Genomic DNA, 18,140 nt, shown 5'->3' with positions numbered 1-18,140 from the left:
CAGAGGCAAATGGGCTGTAGATCTTTAAAGCTTTAATGAAAATCACAGTATCTTATTACACTGGAGATAAGTCAAGTCTACCTTTCAATTTAAAAATTTCAATATTAGGACAGTTTAAGCAGAACTGATGACAATACCTTAGCTTTCGCAAGAGACACATTCTCATGGTTGTTACTCTTTATGAGGAAAAATCTTGCATCCTGAAGTACATATTTGAGTTTACTGGTTTGATCTGGGGGGAGGGGAGGGAGAAAAAACAAATCCAAATTGATTACCCATAGATGATTATCATACAAAGTGATTTAAACTGTACTAAAATCAGACCTCCAGAACCCAGCTAAACTTTTAAAACTCAACAATCACCCACTCAATCTGAAAAGCTCAGCCACAATACATAATACAGCAAAGCTAAGAAAAGACAACCAGCACTGTGCAAGAAGGTAAACCTAATCTAGTGATGTTCCGATATATCAGATCAGTAATTATAGTATAAAAATAGCTGTTAAGTTATGATGAAGTTTTTATAAACTTTTTTATCAAAGACTGATACTAATCCATTAAAGTTGTTAAATGTACATAGAAATAGAAAAAAAAAAAATACACACACCCCCACACCATCTCACCATGTGTGTCCAAAACTAAAATACCCTTAGTTGTTTGGTAATATGCAGGAACATGGAGCTTTCTATGGACATGAAACATGGACCTTACTAGGTAAGATACTTTTTTCCTTAACTCAATATATCGGAACATTACTACATTAAAAACAACTATTAATGGAGAACCAATAAGGCAAAATAATGACTTTATGAAGCATGCAATGAAAACAATTTCAAATTTAAATGATACCTTTTCGGACAGCACGAACGGAAGATGATAATTTCTCATGCTTCTTTTCTGAACCTGTATTTAGCCAAAGTACATTTGTTCAGATTGAGCTTTAATAGAGATAAGACAAAATTTCTACAGTCTTTGTCACATAAAATTCTCATTCAAGACAAATTATTCTTCCTGGCGCACCCACACACACAAAAAAAGTATTTCTCAATGTGTACGAGTGTTTTGTTTTTTTGGGTTGCTTGAAATTTTTTAAAAATATATTTGAACAGTTTCCCACTCAGAAAACTAGTCACTGAATCATCATCTTCCAAGGGAAAAAAAAAAGTGAAAATTCCACTTAAGCAGTAACATAACAGGATTAAAATAAGAAAAAGCTTAATTTCCTCTAGAATTATTACACTGAACATGCCAAAAATCAATACTAATAGACATCAACAAGTTCACACTAAACTACAGCCTCCACACACTTTCTAAAGCAGATTACATTAGAATGGTCAGATATAATCACAGAAGTAAAATAATATTACCTGCATATGACTCTGATGCAGAGCTTCCACTTCTATCAAAAACAATTGGTGATATGCCTCTAGCTCTCTTTCTTTCCTTCTTTTTCTCATCTAAAAAAAAAAAAAACAAAAAAAAAACCCCAAACAATAGTTTTTAAAATGTCACAATATAAAATGAAAACTAACACAGGTATTCAAACAAGAATGTTATTCTTATATATCTGGTTTTCACAAAGGTCTTACATAGTCCCTTCTGTTGCCAATGCTCATTACATTTGTTTCTTCAATGTCATTCCTTCTAACAATTTTCTCCCTGGATTCCTTATTTTCTAATTTAATTTAAAATCATGCTTAAAATCTGTGAGGTTTAGGGTAGTGGGGACAGAACTCAGAGACATTATTCCACCACTGAACTACATAAAAGCCCTGCCCTCTTTTTTTGAGACAAGGTCTTGCTAAATTCTCCAGGATGGACTTAAACTTGAGATCCTCTTTTCTTGGCCTCCCCAGTTGCTGGGACTACAGACAGGATTATACCACTGCTGCTGGCTATACCTAAAATCTTAATGGAAGTAATACAATCTATGTATTACTATAGTAAAGGCAGGAATCTTCAGAGGACAGAAAAAGTATGCATAACCCATCCTGTAAGAACAATTTCAAGCTTAATTTGGAACTTTATAAGAAGACTTAAAATAGAAAGCTCTTATGCTTCTTGCCATTTTAACTATATAATAATAAGCTCATTCATTCTTCAGTTGGGAGATAAGGGGTATGAAGAAAGAAAATGTACAAACTACTTTTATAAAAACAATGGGAAGCTGAAAAATAATTGCTGATCATCCATACAATATCCTACTATATAGTACCCCACAGCTAACTACTTTAAGCTTTAAATATATATTATCTCCTTTAATCCTCAGGGCAATCTCATGAGTTTCTCTCATTTATACATGAGGAAATGTCTGCTTACTTGACCAGGGTCCAATAGTTCCTGAGCAGCTAAACATTCAGACTCATGGTCTTTTGACTTGGGATTATAAGCCCTTAACTCTATTCTTACTGAGCAAAAGCAAAAGATACCTTACTACTATAGTCATAGGTTTAGCTAGCTTAGGGACTTCTTTAAACGATTATATTTTCTCCTTGAATATTTCCTTCCAAGATTCTAAGCATTAGGAATTAGTAAGTTTAAGGGTAGTATTTCTTATTGACTTTTTAAAAAGAATGCCTTGTGGTCCCAAGTAAAAGAATTTCTTGTTGATAATGAAGAACAAATATTAGAAACAGAAAATCCTGCCCAACTGTTTTTATACAATGTTAAATGTGGTAACAAATAAGAAGTCTCCAAAGAACTTTCATCTTTTTTGCATCAGTAACTTAAGTTTATAGTCCTGTGCCTCAATTATTACCCTCAGATCAAAAGAACATTCATCTAACAATGCATTATCAACTACTGTGTAGTCTGTAAATTACTAATAATTCTGAGGAAATACAGATAAAGTAACTGGTGTCTAGAAATGTTACAGTAACTACAAGTAAACTATGATCCCTTGTATTTCATTAAAATCTGACACCTCCTAATCAAGGAGTTCCAAATCTATCCTTTTTTTTTTTTGTTATAAAGAAAAACTATAAGAAAAATAACTGCCTGCATATTTATGTAGTATCTAAAACAGGTTCAGCATAAGGGATTTTCTAATTAGAATTTTCCAATAATAAGGAAAACAAGAATTCCAGGGTTGCTAGGAATTGAGTACGGGGAGCTTTATGAGCGAGGTACATTTCCAGTCCTTTTTGAGACTGAAGATCTTGCTATGTTCTTGAGGCCAGCCTCAAAATTGTAAGCCTACTCCTCAGCCACTCAAATTGCTAAGTAACAGGTATACCATGTTCAAGCCAGGTATCTTTTTTAACCAAATTTTAATAGCAATTCATTATAAAAATTATAGACTACCATTCAATTTGAAAAGTATTATCAAACACCTGATATACAACTGGCTTATCTTGAAACTCATTTAAAATTCAAATTATTTCAGATCCTACCCATTTAAATAAGTTCACATTATTTGACTTAACCAGAATTCAAGACTAAGAAATAAATATTCCTAACAGAGATGGCAAAAAGAAATTTAGAAAATATTCTCAGCTATTCGAAGTGGTGCATGTCAATGACTCCAAAAACTAAGGAAGTAGGATCCAAAGTTAGAGGCCACCCTTAGTAACTTAGGCAGAATCTGTCTCAAAATAAAAATAAAAGCGGCTGGTGATATATTTCAGTGGGAGATTCCCCTAGGTTCAATCACTAGTACAAGCATATGAGCAAGCAACAAGCAAGAAAAGGAAGAAAGAGAAAAATATTCTCTACTTCTGTGGGTGATGGAGAACACACACTTGCCACAATAATAGGACATTCATTCATATTATTGATGTATTATTTTATTCCCTATCCATTATAAAATATAAAATATGCATATTCCATTAGTTTGCAAATGCATAATGGGAAGAAAGATTCTGGAAATTTTTACATCAAATCCAATTATTCATCTATTTGGTTAAACTAATTTTTAACCCTTTAAAAATAAGTCTAAACTCTAAAACCTAAAATTCAAATGAATAAAAGCTGAAAAATCGGCTCTAATATTTGTACATATCAAGAGCATAACTTACTAACAATGTACTATCAATGGCAAAATTCTACTATAATGAAACTAAATACATTTCAAAAAAGAATTTCTATTATATTCTAATTGTTAGTACCTTTTGCTTATGTAGCAAATCGGATTACACCTGGCATAAGACAACCATTAGGCCAAAACTATACAGTGCCCAGGGGTCTACAAGTACTCTGACCTTTCTTTCTTACTGTACCCTCTAAATTTCCCTCAAAGAAAGGGTCCCCTCAGCTTAGTGACTGCAACTACCAACCAGACAACATTTCTGTCTCATGGATCAACTAGAAGTAGAGGAAGGATGATACAAAACAGCTTACCCAATCTTTTCACAAAAATTATATATTCATTTTTTCCTCCATCATAAACCTTGACACCTCAGCCCTCTATAGACCTGTCTCTGTCAACTCAGAGGTACAGAAATGGAAGATGAAGTTTGTGATCCCAAGGAAAAATGAGGAAGAAACTGTTTGGTTTTGCTGCCGCATAATGGAAATCTAGGATGGATCTACCATGCAATGTTGTAACACCTTGTGGGAGGGCTTTCATGTAAATATACTTCAAGTACATCAATATTAAAACAAGTTGTTGTCAACTGTATTATTAATCCTAAGAACACTACATTGAAAGGTGAAATAATTCTTCCACATAAACAACTGGATTTGTGCTAATTTATAATAAAACCAGTTTGTAGCTGAGAAATACCTTTACTGATAATGCAAATCTTATTCAAAATTATTCATATATATTGCTAATACCGAATAATATACAATTAGCAACAATACAACAAAATCACAAAACTATCCTATTCATGTTCCCTATAACCTCAAAAATGCATACTTTAATTTCAACACATTCAAGAACAAAACCAATCAGTTCCTTAAAAAACTTTTTTTTAAAATTTTACATATAAAAGAGTGTACCTGATCCATCTGTGCCTGAGCCAGATCTGACAGAACCATCTGTAAAGGAAACAGATTCAGAACCAGAGTCACTGGCCTCACTTCGAGTATCATAATCATTTCCCTCTTCCTTCTGGTCTCTCTCATCCTGTTCATATTCTTCCTCTTCCTCCTCTTCCTCCTCCTCTTCCTCTTCTTCTTCCTCCTCCTCCTCCTCCTCTCCATCTTCATCCACCTCCTCATCTTCCTCCGCATCTTCTTCTACCTCTTCATCTTCCTCTACATCTTCTTCCACTCCTTCCTCTTCATTTTCAGTGTTATTGCCTTGCCCATCAGAAGAACCACTGCTGCCGGTCTCATGGTCGGAGCCATATTCTTCAGAGTTCACTTCTTCCTTAGAAGATTGGCTGGATCGGCTTGGACGTCTATCAACTTCAAGCCCAATTCTCTGATGTTTAAAGAAAAAGGGAATCAGCAGTCACATAACAGACAAAGTCAAGATGAATAAACAGTTCTAAAGCCTCAAAAAGAACTGCTTTCTGTTTTATAATTGCAATAATATTTACTACCTCAGAACCATCCGGTGTAGGAGATTTGCCTCTCCTTTCAGGATCTCTTTTCCGTAGACAAGTTTTTTCAGGTTGACTCTTATAAGGTTCTCTGGAGGTACTGCTTGATAGACGAATTTTCCGGTCAGCTTCTAGACGCTTGTTTCTTTCAGATCTTTGATATTCCTCATTTTTATACTCTGTGACTGACTTTCCTTTAGTACTAACTATTCTTTTGTTATTGCTAACAGATGAGCTTAGGGGTTTAGAAACCAATTGTCTTGAATGGACAGAAGGCTTTTGTCGTTTTGTGTCAGTAGATTCCATCCGGTCACTTTTTCTTTTTGACCCTTTAAAATACAATTTTAAAAGACATATAAAAGCTTTCCATTAATTTCACCAAAGATTTACAGACTCAAAATGTCTTCTGAAATATTTTTACTCTAGAATTAATCTAAAAGAAAACTACTTATTGAACTAAATTTGTACACTTAAAAAATATAAATTACTTACATGGAATAGGTTCTGTTATGTGGAACATAGTTTATGTGCTTTTATGAACTGCGAAAAGAAGTTATAAAAGCACCTTCCGCATCTTCATTTTCTTAAGAAATTTTATTTCCTCTACTTACACTGTTGCTTTGACAATAATAATAGAAATATCACATACCCTTTTTTTCATTTTTATCTTGTTCACTCTCTGGATTATAAAGTTCATCATCCTGTTCTGGTACTTCAGTTAAAATATCATCTAGAACATTAAGTTCTCCATCTGCAAATAAATTTTAAAATTAGGGAAAAATCATTATCGTTAAGCATTTGAGTACTTAAGAACATAACCCTTAAAAGGAAATTTTATTTCAGATCAAGACACAAAATAAATTTCTATAGAAAGCAAAGTATATGTACTTAGTACAGAGCTCTAGTCTATAAAGTTAGGAATATACATATCTCATAAGGCATGAAAAAATGGTAAATACCAACTTGTTTAAGTAATCAAACTTGGCATTACTAGTAATGGGACAAATCAACATCGTGAACCTTCTAGTATAATGCACTAAGAATAAGAAAAACTTCTATGACATTCCTATACAAAATACAATATCTTAACCATGGGAGGAAGCATCAAAATAAAAGGGCATCTAGGGTTGGGGGTGTAGCTCAGTGGTACAGTACTTGCCTAGCACATGTAAGGCACTGGGTTTTATACTCAGTACCACATAATAAAGAAAGGTATACTGTCCATCTACAACTAAAAATTTTTTTAAAAAGGACATTGAAATACATTTACAGAAACATAATTGAACACAGTCCATAATCTGAAAGTAACTGGAAAATGTCATGAAATCTAAACAGTTTGTAGATTAGATAATCAATATTAATTTTGTAATTTTGATAATACTATAATTAAGAAAATTCTTAATTTCAGGAAATATACTCAAGGAAAAAATTGTGCCTGTGTGCATAGATTCACAAATATACACGGAGAAAATGAGAGATGGAGGAAGACAGAAAGAATGAGATAAACACAAATGAGATAAAATGTTGACCTTTACAGAATGTGATTGAAGCTTATAAAAAATTCTTTGTCATATTCCTATAGCTATTCTATTTATCTGAAATTACATCCAATTAAAAAGCTAAAAAAACCTACTAATACACTAAACAATCAAATAAGTTTAGATCCTGCTGGTATAGACTATAAAAGTACCATTTGTTCAGAAAAAGCAACTGTAACTACACTGACACAGTCAATGATCACAAAAACGAGGAACTCAGTTTTGTCTCCCTACCCCATAATGCAGGACTCAAATCAATATTAAAAATACATATAAGTGCCACCTTCAATTGATTTTTTAAATATATTGCACTAAAGATAATGGTAAATGTTTTAACATTAAGCAGTGGCAAAAGGATGTATAAAGTTATGAAACTCATAAGACAAAATAAGTATATTCATGGCTATAGCCCAAAAGCAAAGCCCATTGAAAGTCAAGTTTATTAGCTTGGACTCTATAGTCAAGTTAAATGGTTTTCAAATTTCCCCAAAGGGGAAATAAACAGTGACTGAAGATACCTCAAAAAGTTAATACAGGCAATAAGAAGAGAAACAAGGTTACACAGAAAATGCAAATGGTAAGTTTCTATTTAAGAAAGATATTTGAAAATTACTATGTTTAGAATGGAATAACATAATTTTGGGGGAGGTATAAATACTAATCTGTACTTCACCGTTTTCTTAAAATGTATATTTTATGAGTTGTATTTCTGTTCAATTATTTTTCAAATGCAATTGAAAATCAAGATAAGCCCAACAAAAAGGCTTTTCTCATCTAGATTTGTATTATACTAAAGAAAAAATTCAAGATCTGAATGGTGGCAAGTACCATTTTTAAGCTTTATCTGGTAAAAATAAAATAAAAACACATTAAATAGTTTGATAGCAGCAAAACAAATTTTGCAAATGTTTAATAATTATTGGTTCACAGTTCTATCAGTAAAGAAAGTGGAATCAACAAGTCTTGACAGAATCAAATACATTTGTAAAAGACAAAAAGAAAAACTGAAAAACTATCAAAAACAAATAATACAGTGATACACACATCTTTTCATGGAGTCATTGATTTCAATTAGAAATATCAACCCAAAAGCCTGAACATTCACATGAAATTATATATTATGTGCTAAATAAAGAAAAATTATGGTAAATTTCAGCAGCATGCCTAAATCATGGTTATCCTTTAAAAAGAGTATATTGCTCAAAAAAGTTTAAACATTCAAATTCAGATACTGGTTATAGTTGTAGAAAGCAACTACAGACTTTTTCAATGTAACGAATATAAACCAATGTTTACTTAACAAAATATCTTGTCACTTGAACATTTTAGCACTTTCACACATATCACACAGACATCATATGAAGCAATTAAGAACTGTTTATCATTCATTACTTTACAGATAAAGAAAGAGCGCAGAGGTTCAAGTTGACCAAATACAGTTGTTTAGTACAGATGGATGCAAGTTCAGACTTCCAAAACCTATAGTCATTTATGAAGGAACATTAAACACACTTTTAAGCAACATATAAAGGGCACCACACAAATGCAAACATCAAAAGGTAGTATGCTCTAAATTAATTTCAAATTAGAACATCAGAATGTTCTAACATCAGTATTTCCTACATTGTAAGTTATGTTTTAATTTACTTAATACTAAAAAAATACTAAAAAATCATCAGTAGCATCCACACTCGATGGTGTACATAGTTTTATCCATGTTATTCTTAGATTAATAAACCTGTGTGGTTTTATCACAAATTAGCAAACTAAATCTTGAACAAATTTGGCCCATGACTTGTGTTTATGTATGTCCTGCAAGTAGAAAGTGTGTATTTAAGGTGTCTTTGAATTTCCTGAGCCATTTTTTCAACCAGATTCTAACAAACCCTGTCCCTCTTGATTACATAATGATCAGGCTACATGATACATAAATCCTGGTCCAGAAGGCAAAACCAAATCCTCTTTCTTTGATAAAATAAGTACATGCATGCCCTAATTATCTACGGCTGCATAAGATATCACCCCAAAACTTGGTGGGTAAAAACAGTAACAATCATTTTTCATTACTCGTGGTTTTGGGGATTAACTAGGGTTCTCTCATGTGGTTGTGTCAGATGACTGGGGATAGAAGACTTGCTCATTCACATGTCTGGCTAGGGTCTAGGCTGGGATGACTAAAAATAGGTAGAGCATCTTAGACATTTCTCTCCAATGACAACTCTCTATTATGGCAGTTTTAGGTAGGGGTATTTCTTACATGGTGATTTAGGGATCTAAATGTCTATGTTCTAACACAGAAAAGACCAGGCAGATCTCAACACTCAGAATAGTATTTTATTCACAGAGGTAATTATAAAAAAAAGCCTATTAGGTTCAAAGATAGGGGGTTTACACATCCTTTATTGTTGGCAGGAGTGTCCATCTTCATAGACTAAGGTACAACATCACTGATAGAATATTATGGAACCATCATCATATATGTGGTCCACTGTTGACTGAAATGTTATTTTAGGGCCAGGAAGTGGAAGGCTAAAGCAGACAAAATTCTATTCCAGTGGATCTGCTGCACTAACAGAATGCAATCACTATTGTCACATTTCCAAATTTTTCAATTGAAACACCCAGTTCAGATTTTATTTGGAATTACCTGACTTAAATATTGCCTCAGCCAGGTGAGGTGGTATAGGCCACCTCATAGTCCCAGCAACTTAGGAAGCTGAAACAGAGCACCTAAAGTTTCAGACCAGTCTAAGCCCTGCCTTGAAAATAAGACTTGGGGTTGTAGCTCAGAGGTAAAGTTCCTTTTGGGTCAATCCCCAGTAGCGCAATAAATAAAGTAACTAAATTAAAATGTTGTTTCAATTTTTTAAAAAAGTAGACTGCTAGCTTTAATCTTTACTTTCACAGTATTTATGCTTATGCACTGCATTATGTTTACTGATAACAAGCTAGCAGAATCTTGGTTAATTTCACCAACTATTGGCAAACAGTTTGAGATGAAGATACTGATTTCCAAGTATAGGAGGTAAAACAAGGAAATAAAAAGAACAAAACCCATTATTTTTAGAGTTTATTAAGACTAAAAAGATGCTAAAAGGCGTTTCTGTTGCTTAATTGTGGGATTTTTGTTTTAGGTAAACATGTGAACTGCTTTTCAAAGTAGTGTAGCCTCTAAGGCGACAAAATCTTGTAACTCTGAATTCATATTTAATTCATTCTCCATTATAGCAGAAATTTAGTTTAATTTTGAAATTCCTGGCCCAAGAAAGTCACAAATCTTAACTTCAAGTGTAGAAAATTAACCTTTATCTTTATCTGGAACAAAGTCATTTTCCTAATCACTGAAGCTTGTGGGTCTCACAAGATACTGGGGAGGGGGTGGGGAGGGAGATTATTTCAAGGTCTAGCATTAGATAGACCAAGATTTAATACTCAAAGAAATAAAAGAGGTTAAATATTACACAAACCAAAGTACATTTTTTTGTTTGTTTGTTTATTTCAATTCACTTACTTAGTTGCAGGGTCTGGCAATGGGGCAAGATTTCCTGGAACATTCCCTTGTATTATCTTGCAAAGTACATTTTACATTGGTTTCTCAGCTATGTTTTTTTGGGTACTAGGGATTGAACTCGGGGGTACTTGACCATTGAGCCACATCCCCAGCCCTATTTTGTATTTTATTTAGAGAGGGTCTCACTGAGTTGCTTAGCACCTCATAGGTGCTAAGGCTAGCTTTGAATTCAAGATCCTCCTGTCTCAGCCTCCCAAGCGGCTGGGATTACAGGCGCGGCTGAGAATGAAGTCCAAACTTGGATCTCCATCCCAATTCAAATTTCTAACTTCCAAAAAGGGTCAACTGAAGTTACTGGATAGACAATTGTATTTTAAGGATTTAAACAGTGAGGGCCAGGTATGTATATATGTGTGTATAACAACATACTTTCATGTGCTTTTCTGTTTTTGTCTGTAACAAACCTCAACTTTGGGCTTTATATTTCACACATCATATAACTAGTCATTTCTTTTTCCTTTGTGATACTGAGGATTGAACCCATGGGTGCTCTAACACTCACCCACATCCTTAGCCCTCCCCATTTTTTTTTAAGTTTTAGTTTGAGATTGAGTCTGCCTCTAAGTTGCCCAGGCTGGCCTTGAACTTGAAATCCTCCTGCCTCAGCTTCAAGGCACAATTACTGCATCAAAGATTCAGGGTAAACATGAGAAACACATTTCCTGCCCTCTTGAAGCTTCCACTCTAGTAATGTGGAATGCAAGTTACTTTAGAAAGTGGAAGGACATATACATTTTGGATTAATTTTTTAAAAATGTTCTCTATAGAGAACTCTAAAAGTATATGCAATAAAATTTATACAGATGTTTATGGTGACAGAAAAGATGTGTATTTCCTCATTAAAGAAAAATGTATTTACTGTTAACACCAACATGGCAACATCTTTCAAATCCACTTTTTTAACAAATAATCACCACAGAAATCACAGGGAGCTGACAATTTGTCCGGTTACATAGGATTCAACTTCTAGGTATGAGTATCATAGAAGCACTATAGAAATTAATGTGTTTATTACATAGCTCATACACAAAGCTCAATAATTCAAGAACTCCATGACAGTCTTTCTAACTGTTCTGTAAATAAAATATTACTGCAAATTTCTGCAACTTACACTCATTTTTTTAATCAAATTTTAAACCATTTGAGGAATCATTTAAGAAGGGACTTAAGGTTTGCAGTGTTACTACGATTCTTGGGGAGTTAATCTTTTACAAATTTTCTCATGTTTTGTATAACTCATGACACTAAAATACTTATGTTCCCACTTTTCATTGTTTAAGAGACAGATGAGTCAAATACTGATCCTTTATCTATAATCATGGGTGTGACAATGATCAAGTGATGCATGTTGTAGATCAGAACTCTTCAGAAATTAAATAAATGTCACTTCCAGTAGGTATGTGCTATTTTCTGTGTTGCCCAGAAATAATATTTGTTATAAACTAAAAAATATAAGCACTTATATCAGAATTTTAAAGAACTCAGTTATGGAAATTAAGTTTAAAAAAAAAAAAAAAACTTGATAACACAAGGCAAAACCCTTTCCAAAAGGTGGAAAGTCGTCATAGGTAGCACTGATAGGTTTCATTACTATCTCTCAGTAATAAACTTCATGTATTTAGACTGCACCATCATCACTAAATCTATTTGTAAAATAAATCCTTTAAGCCAGTATCATTTTTCTTCTTCAATGTGCATTATTTGTCTGCACTATGACTTTAAGCATCTTCATTTACTCATTTTTGTGTTTGGTTAATCTGGTCTACCACAACCACCAAACCTTCCATACATATAGTTCATAAATTACACCCTGGCCATCCAATGTTGAATGAATTCTTGTTGCTTAAGATCTTCTCACTTTACTATTAAAAAGAGGTTTCCTTTACTCACCCCATACCCTCCCCCCCCATGTTTACATTATTCTGAATTTCTCAAGAAAGTGGGAACTTTGGGGAGTTTCAAGGTGTTGGGGGGAATCAAACTGCTATAATCTAATCAATGAAATTATTTAGGACAAGGGCATTATCTTAAACATAATCCATTCCCCAAGCTTACTCTTCTTATCCAAGAACAATTCACTGAAAACAAAGACTCTCCTGAGCCAGTAACCAGAAAATCTTAGGAGGATCATAGGCTTAATGCAAATTGATTCTAGAATCCACTTAAAAAATACCCAGCCCAAATGAGCTAGCCATATAGAAGAGACCTGAGAGATACAGTGCAGATACTCTACAATGTTTTCATCAACTAGAACTATTGCAAGGCTATCATGATAATCTATGGGTTGAAAATGATCTTCAGGCAGTATCCAATCTAGACCACTCTGAAGACGACATTCACTGGTTCTTCCCTCCAACCCTCCATAACTTACAAATAATTTGTTCCCGGTTGTACCCTCCCTGTGGGAGGTACGCACGTTTCTAGCAGAATGGTTGCCAGGGTGCCTTTTTTTTTTTTTTTTTTTGGAAAGGGTTACGAGTCGCATAGTTTTATTTTCAAGCATCATGCTTTCAAAAATAATAACTCTAGGAACAAAACGGGATTATCCTTGCCACTTCTCCTATTTAACAGTAACAGTCTAAAGTTATTTGTAGCTATTTCTCGAGAATAATACACCTGTACCACTTAAACACATTCACTTAACTAGACTACCAGCGTTGATTGTGGCATTAAGGGTTTTTGAAATTTGGCCTAACAAAAAGGTTGTTCGGAAAATACGCATTACATCCGCATAACCCTACCAGGAAATAAGCCCAGGGGCCTGCAACTCTGAACAAGCCCTTGCTCAGCCACTCCCAACACAGCTAAAAGGAAAGTCAGGAGTGGAATTTGGATCAAAGAAAAAATCCTGTGCGAAAATAAGTGTTAGGCCATATGGAGGCGGAGGACGAAAGGACAGGCCTGGTTCTCCGCCAATGAGTCCAAGTGTCTCGATGGGGGGAGCGGGGGTGACCAGCTCTGCGCCAGACAGGCTAAACTCCCCACCCCCGCCAGGCAGCCACGACCACCGCTCTCCAGACCCCGCCTCCGCCCGTCACCTTTCCCGCACTAACCTTTCTCCTCCCGGCTGTCGGCCGCCATTGCTCCCCTCCGGCTTCCGCTGCTGCCGCCGCCGCTACCGCCACCGCCACCGCCGCCGGGACGCGACTCACGCGGGCGCCGCAGCCGCGGCAGCAGTCGCACGCGCCCGTCCGTCAGTCCGTCCAACGAGCTGCGTGCTTCGCACTTGGCCGCTACCACTCACCCTCCTCTACTCACCCTTTCTTCCCTCTTCTTTCCGTTCTCCCTTATCCCCTTCCCTTTTTTCCAGCCTCCGACGGCCTGGGCCCAGCTTTCCCGTTGAGGCTCAGATACGGGCGGGGTAAGAGGGAGGGAAGAGAAACAGATGGCGACGGCGGGCGGCGCTAAAATGGAGCCTGCTTCCTGCGTGAAACAATCCCGCTCCCGAAATGCCCTGCGCTGTTTACGCTCCGTTCCTCTTTGGAAACGTCACAGTGCGGACATGGGCGAAGAGGCAGGACGGTAAGGGAGCGTGGCGTAGCGTCAGCACGTCGCCCCGCCCACCGCAGCCCGGATGTCCCCGAACCAGTCTTATTTCTAGTAATTTTAGACGCAGGTTTTATAGCGGCCGGGTGTTGTGCTGCGTACCCCGTAGTGGTGCAGATTTCCCATCCGAAACTCTTAGTGGAGGCCCTGGTAGGCTTTGAAAGATTAGGTGAGAAGAGACTGAATCAAAAACAGTGTCGTATGATGCTCTCATTCAGTTAACTATTTAGTTTTTATTTAGTCCCAAATATTTATCTCACGCAGGTGCGGTGAGAATATATATACATCGTTTTGTTTTAATAATCTGTTCCTTGCCCTTAAGGAAACTTAGTTTACAATCTAGTTAGAGACAAGGTATAAGTAAGCAAATTTAAAATCGTGAATTCTATGAAACAGATTAATAAAGAGATTAATTAAACAGATTAAATATGGTTCTAAGAGTAGAACCATATTTCAGGGCTATCGAGTAAGTCCTTGATGAAGAGAAGTGTCTATTGAAGCATTACAGCTAATACACGGTCAGAGCAATGCATTAACAACTAGGACATCACTATTTACAAACATTAATGAAATAAACTGATTAATGCGTTTTGGAGGAGGTACTGGGAATTTACTGAGGCACTCTAATACTGAGTTTCATCCCTACTCCTTTTTATTTTTTATTTTGGGACAGGGTCTCTCACTAAGATGCTGAGACTGGTCTACTACCTGGGGATTCACCTGCCTTAAACTCCTGAGTCCTTGGGATTAAAGACATATTCACTGTGCCAGCTGCTAATTAACAGAACAAAGTCAGTCAGATGCTATGTTCCTCCTGATAGAAGTACGTATACTATCTACAAATCTTTCCAAAAAATTAAACCTGGATGTCATAAAGTCTGTGGATTCATCTTGACATGATTGCAGCCATCGTGAGTCGTAACAACTGTGCTTTCAACCACTGAGTAACCCTAGTTGGTTTCCTCTGTTTAGTTTCCCAGCACACTATAAATAGACAAAACCATTGAAGTAGAATGTAGAGCTTTTGTGACCATACCCTAGCCCCAGGAATGTACCTGATACTAGCTTGAGACAAACATATATTCTGGCTTGAATGAATTCACTTTTGTCCTGAACACTTCATAAGCCCCAAGTATACTGATTCAAATCATGAGAATCTGGTCTTGCTATTGCCCACAACCATGATTCTGTCAGTGAGTTCCTAATAACACTCTACAATTTTGAATCTATCTGCCTCTTTTCTTTGGTCTCATTACACCTTGGGGCCAGTTCTCATATACTGGGACCGGGTTGTTCAGAACAAAGACTTTAGGTTAGTGAGTCTAGAAGTTGTAGGATAGTGTGAGTGTGAGAAGAGATGTAGGTTATCCTACCCCCAGGGGATATTTTACAATGTTTGGAGAAATTTGTGGTTGCCACAACAGGGGAGTGCTACTGGCATATGGATGGTAGGAACCAGGGATGCTGTTATACATCTTATAATGCATCAGAAAGACCCCCCATAAGCAATAATTATTTCACCACCTAATGACAAGTACCAGTGTATATGTTAAGCAATTCCACAGAAACACCATTAGCAAAATCCAGACAACATAAAACTCTATGGGACAAATAAACAAGTGTCTTCAAAAATAAAATGCCATATAAAAAGATGGAAGAAGATGGGTGCTGTGGCACACACTGTAGTCACAGCTATTTAGGAGGCTGAGGTAGAAGAATTGCATATTTGAGGTCAGCCTGGGCAACACAGTGAGACCCTGTCTCAAAAAGGGCTAGGAAGGCCAGGTACAGTGTGCATGCCCATAATCCCAGTATTTTGGGAGGCTGAGACAGGAGGATCTCAAGTTCAAAGCTAGCCTCAGCAACTGTGAGGCACTGAGCAACTCAGTGAGACCCTATCTCTAAATAAAATACAGAACAAGGCTGGGGATGTGGCTCAATGGATAAAAAGAGCTAGGAAGAAGGTAGCTCAGTGGTAAAGCACCCACGAGTTCAATCCCCAGTATTGAAAAGAATGTAAGGATAACCTATAAATTAAAATTAATTTACTAGAAGATAAAAGTTATACACCAGTTGTAGTGCATGGATGTCATGTGTTGCCTTGTTCTCCCAAAATAATATGTTGAAGTACTAACCTGCACTACCTCAAAATTAAACCTTATTTTGAAATAGGGTTTTTTCAGATATACTTACTTCAGATGAAGTCATACGAAATAGGGTGGACTCTTAATCTAAAAAGACTGGAATCCTTACAGGAGAAGAGACAGGCACAGAGGGAGAAGACTGCCATGTGACAACAGCATTAGATATTGGAGTGATACATCAAAGAAACACCAAAGGTTGTAAGCAAAAACCGGAAACTGAAAGAGGCAAGTAATGATTCTCTTCCTTAGTAGATTCTGAGGGAACATAACACTGTGGACAACTTGATTTCAAACTTCTGGCCTATAGAAATATCAGACAATACATTCTTGTTGTTTTAAGGCACCCTGTTTCTGTACTGTTACATCAGGAAACTAGGGCATTGTTTGGATACTGATTGGAATATACGAGCACATTAATAAATACATATATATTAAATACTGAGTAAATACCTGATGGTTTTGAGGAATTATATTTAGCTATTTTTAATAGTAACATTAGTTTTTTGAAAGTTCTTATAATTTCAAGATACACACTGAAATATTTGCAGATAAAATTATATGATAACAGATTTGTTTCTAAAAAAATTGGTAGAAGACAGAAGGGTATGGCTGGAACAGTGGCACATTCCTGTAATACCAATGACTCTGGAGGCTGAGGCAGGATTGCAAGCTCAGCCTCAGCAACTTAGCCAGACTTTGTCTCGAAATAAAAAATTGAAAGAAAAACAGAGGCTGGTGATGTAGCTCAGTGGTAGAGTGCCCTTGGGTTCAATCTCCAAGTCCCAAGGCAAAATAAAAAAGGAAGGAAGAAAGAAAGGGAGAGCATTCCTTTCCATACCTTTAAGGAAGGCACCTTATCATGTCCACAGAACAGGTTAGAAGACTAAGTCTTGTGTGTTTGACCCAGAGACCATAAGCCAGCCACACCAGCTTCAGTTTCTAGAGTACTTGAACTAAAAAACCTGGCTAGAGCTGTTGAAAGAAATATCAACAGTACTTAGGGGTTTTTGTTTTTGTTATTGTTTTTATTAATAGAGAATGAAAATAGTAAATACCTATAGACAGGTCTCTGACTGTCCTGAGACTATGGTACCCTTCAATTAACAATCAAAATCTAGATATGGAAATCACCTTAATATTGACAGGTTTTAAAGTCTCTCCAAACCAGAGTTATCTGGTACTCTTGTTAAGCCATCTTTGTTTTCTCTGAAATAGAATCAATTGCTAGATCTTTATTTGCCCTTTCTATTTCCATTGTTACCACTCAAGTTGATTGCCTAACTGGTTGTTCTGCTTCCTGTTTGCCTCATACTATCATGCCTAAGACCATCAGATCAATCTTTTTGAAATATTGCAATCATGCTACTTTTCTGTTCAATATATAGATAGCTCTTTTCTTCCAAATAAATTATTAAACCATAAACAGACTTTCCACCTAATTATTTCCACCTAATCTTTTACTCTTGTCTCTCACTCAAGTCTAATCACGTGATGTAGTCAAAGTAACTTTTCTCTGTGCTCTCTTTTAAGTATACCACATCATTATTTTGCATATGTACAAAATTTCTCATTGACTTCTACCTAGACCCTCATGTCTCCTATTTTTTTTTTGCCTGGGGTGGTTCCTGGGGATTGAACAAACTCAAGGGTACAAGGTGCTTTACCACTGAGCTACATCCCCGATCTTTTTTATTTTTTATTTAGAGGTAGAGTCTTGCTAAGTTGTTGAGTCTCACTAAATTGCTAAGTGTGGCCTCCATCTTGTGATCCTCCAGTCTCAGCCCCCCAAGGAGCTGGGATTACCAGCCTGCACCATAGCGTCTGGTTTGGGAGGTATTTTCTAGGATTGATA

The 18,140-nt window shown here is 36.0% G+C and overlaps 1 protein-coding gene and 1 long non-coding RNA gene across 5 annotated transcripts in view; one reads left to right on the top strand and one right to left on the bottom strand.

Moving 5' to 3' along the window:
- The window catches only part of Ythdc1 (YTH N6-methyladenosine RNA binding protein C1), a 29,605-nt gene extending 15,823 nt beyond the window's left edge, over positions 1–13,782 (bottom strand). For 2 of the 4 annotated variants that reach the window (XM_046428686.2, XM_046428687.2), the window contains exons 1-7: positions 13,652–13,782; positions 6,139–6,240; positions 5,490–5,818; positions 4,942–5,368; positions 1,368–1,457; positions 850–903; positions 138–232 (exon numbers count right to left, since the gene is read on the bottom strand). In XM_046428686.2, the coding sequence (XP_046284642.1) occupies positions 138–232; positions 850–903; positions 1,368–1,457; positions 4,942–5,368; positions 5,490–5,818; positions 6,139–6,240; positions 13,652–13,679 (1,125 nt within the window). In that variant the 5' untranslated portion in view covers positions 13,680–13,782. The remainder of the gene's footprint in view (positions 1–137; positions 233–849; positions 904–1,367; positions 1,458–4,941; positions 5,369–5,489; positions 5,819–6,138; positions 6,241–13,651) is intronic. The other 2 variants (XM_046428688.2, XM_046428689.2) reach the window with 1 other exon arrangement.
- Positions 13,783–13,981: 199 nt separating this feature from the next.
- On the top strand, positions 13,982–16,729 carry LOC124082223 (uncharacterized). Its single transcript, XR_006848308.2, has 3 exons — positions 13,982–14,120; positions 14,818–14,967; positions 16,400–16,729. It is a non-coding gene; the product is annotated as an uncharacterized LOC124082223 (long non-coding RNA).
- The last annotated feature ends 1,411 nt before the right edge of the window (positions 16,730–18,140 follow it).

This window comes from Marmota monax, unplaced genomic scaffold (assembly GCF_021218885.2).
Source record: "Marmota monax isolate L192 unplaced genomic scaffold, Marmota_monax_Labrador192_F-V1.1 WCK01_AAM20220418_F8-fsc00132, whole genome shotgun sequence".
In the NCBI taxonomy this organism is placed as follows: Eukaryota; Metazoa; Chordata; class Mammalia; order Rodentia; family Sciuridae; genus Marmota; species Marmota monax.
The sequence above is the reverse complement of the archived record's forward strand: the minus strand, read 5'-3'. Positions and strand labels throughout refer to the sequence as shown.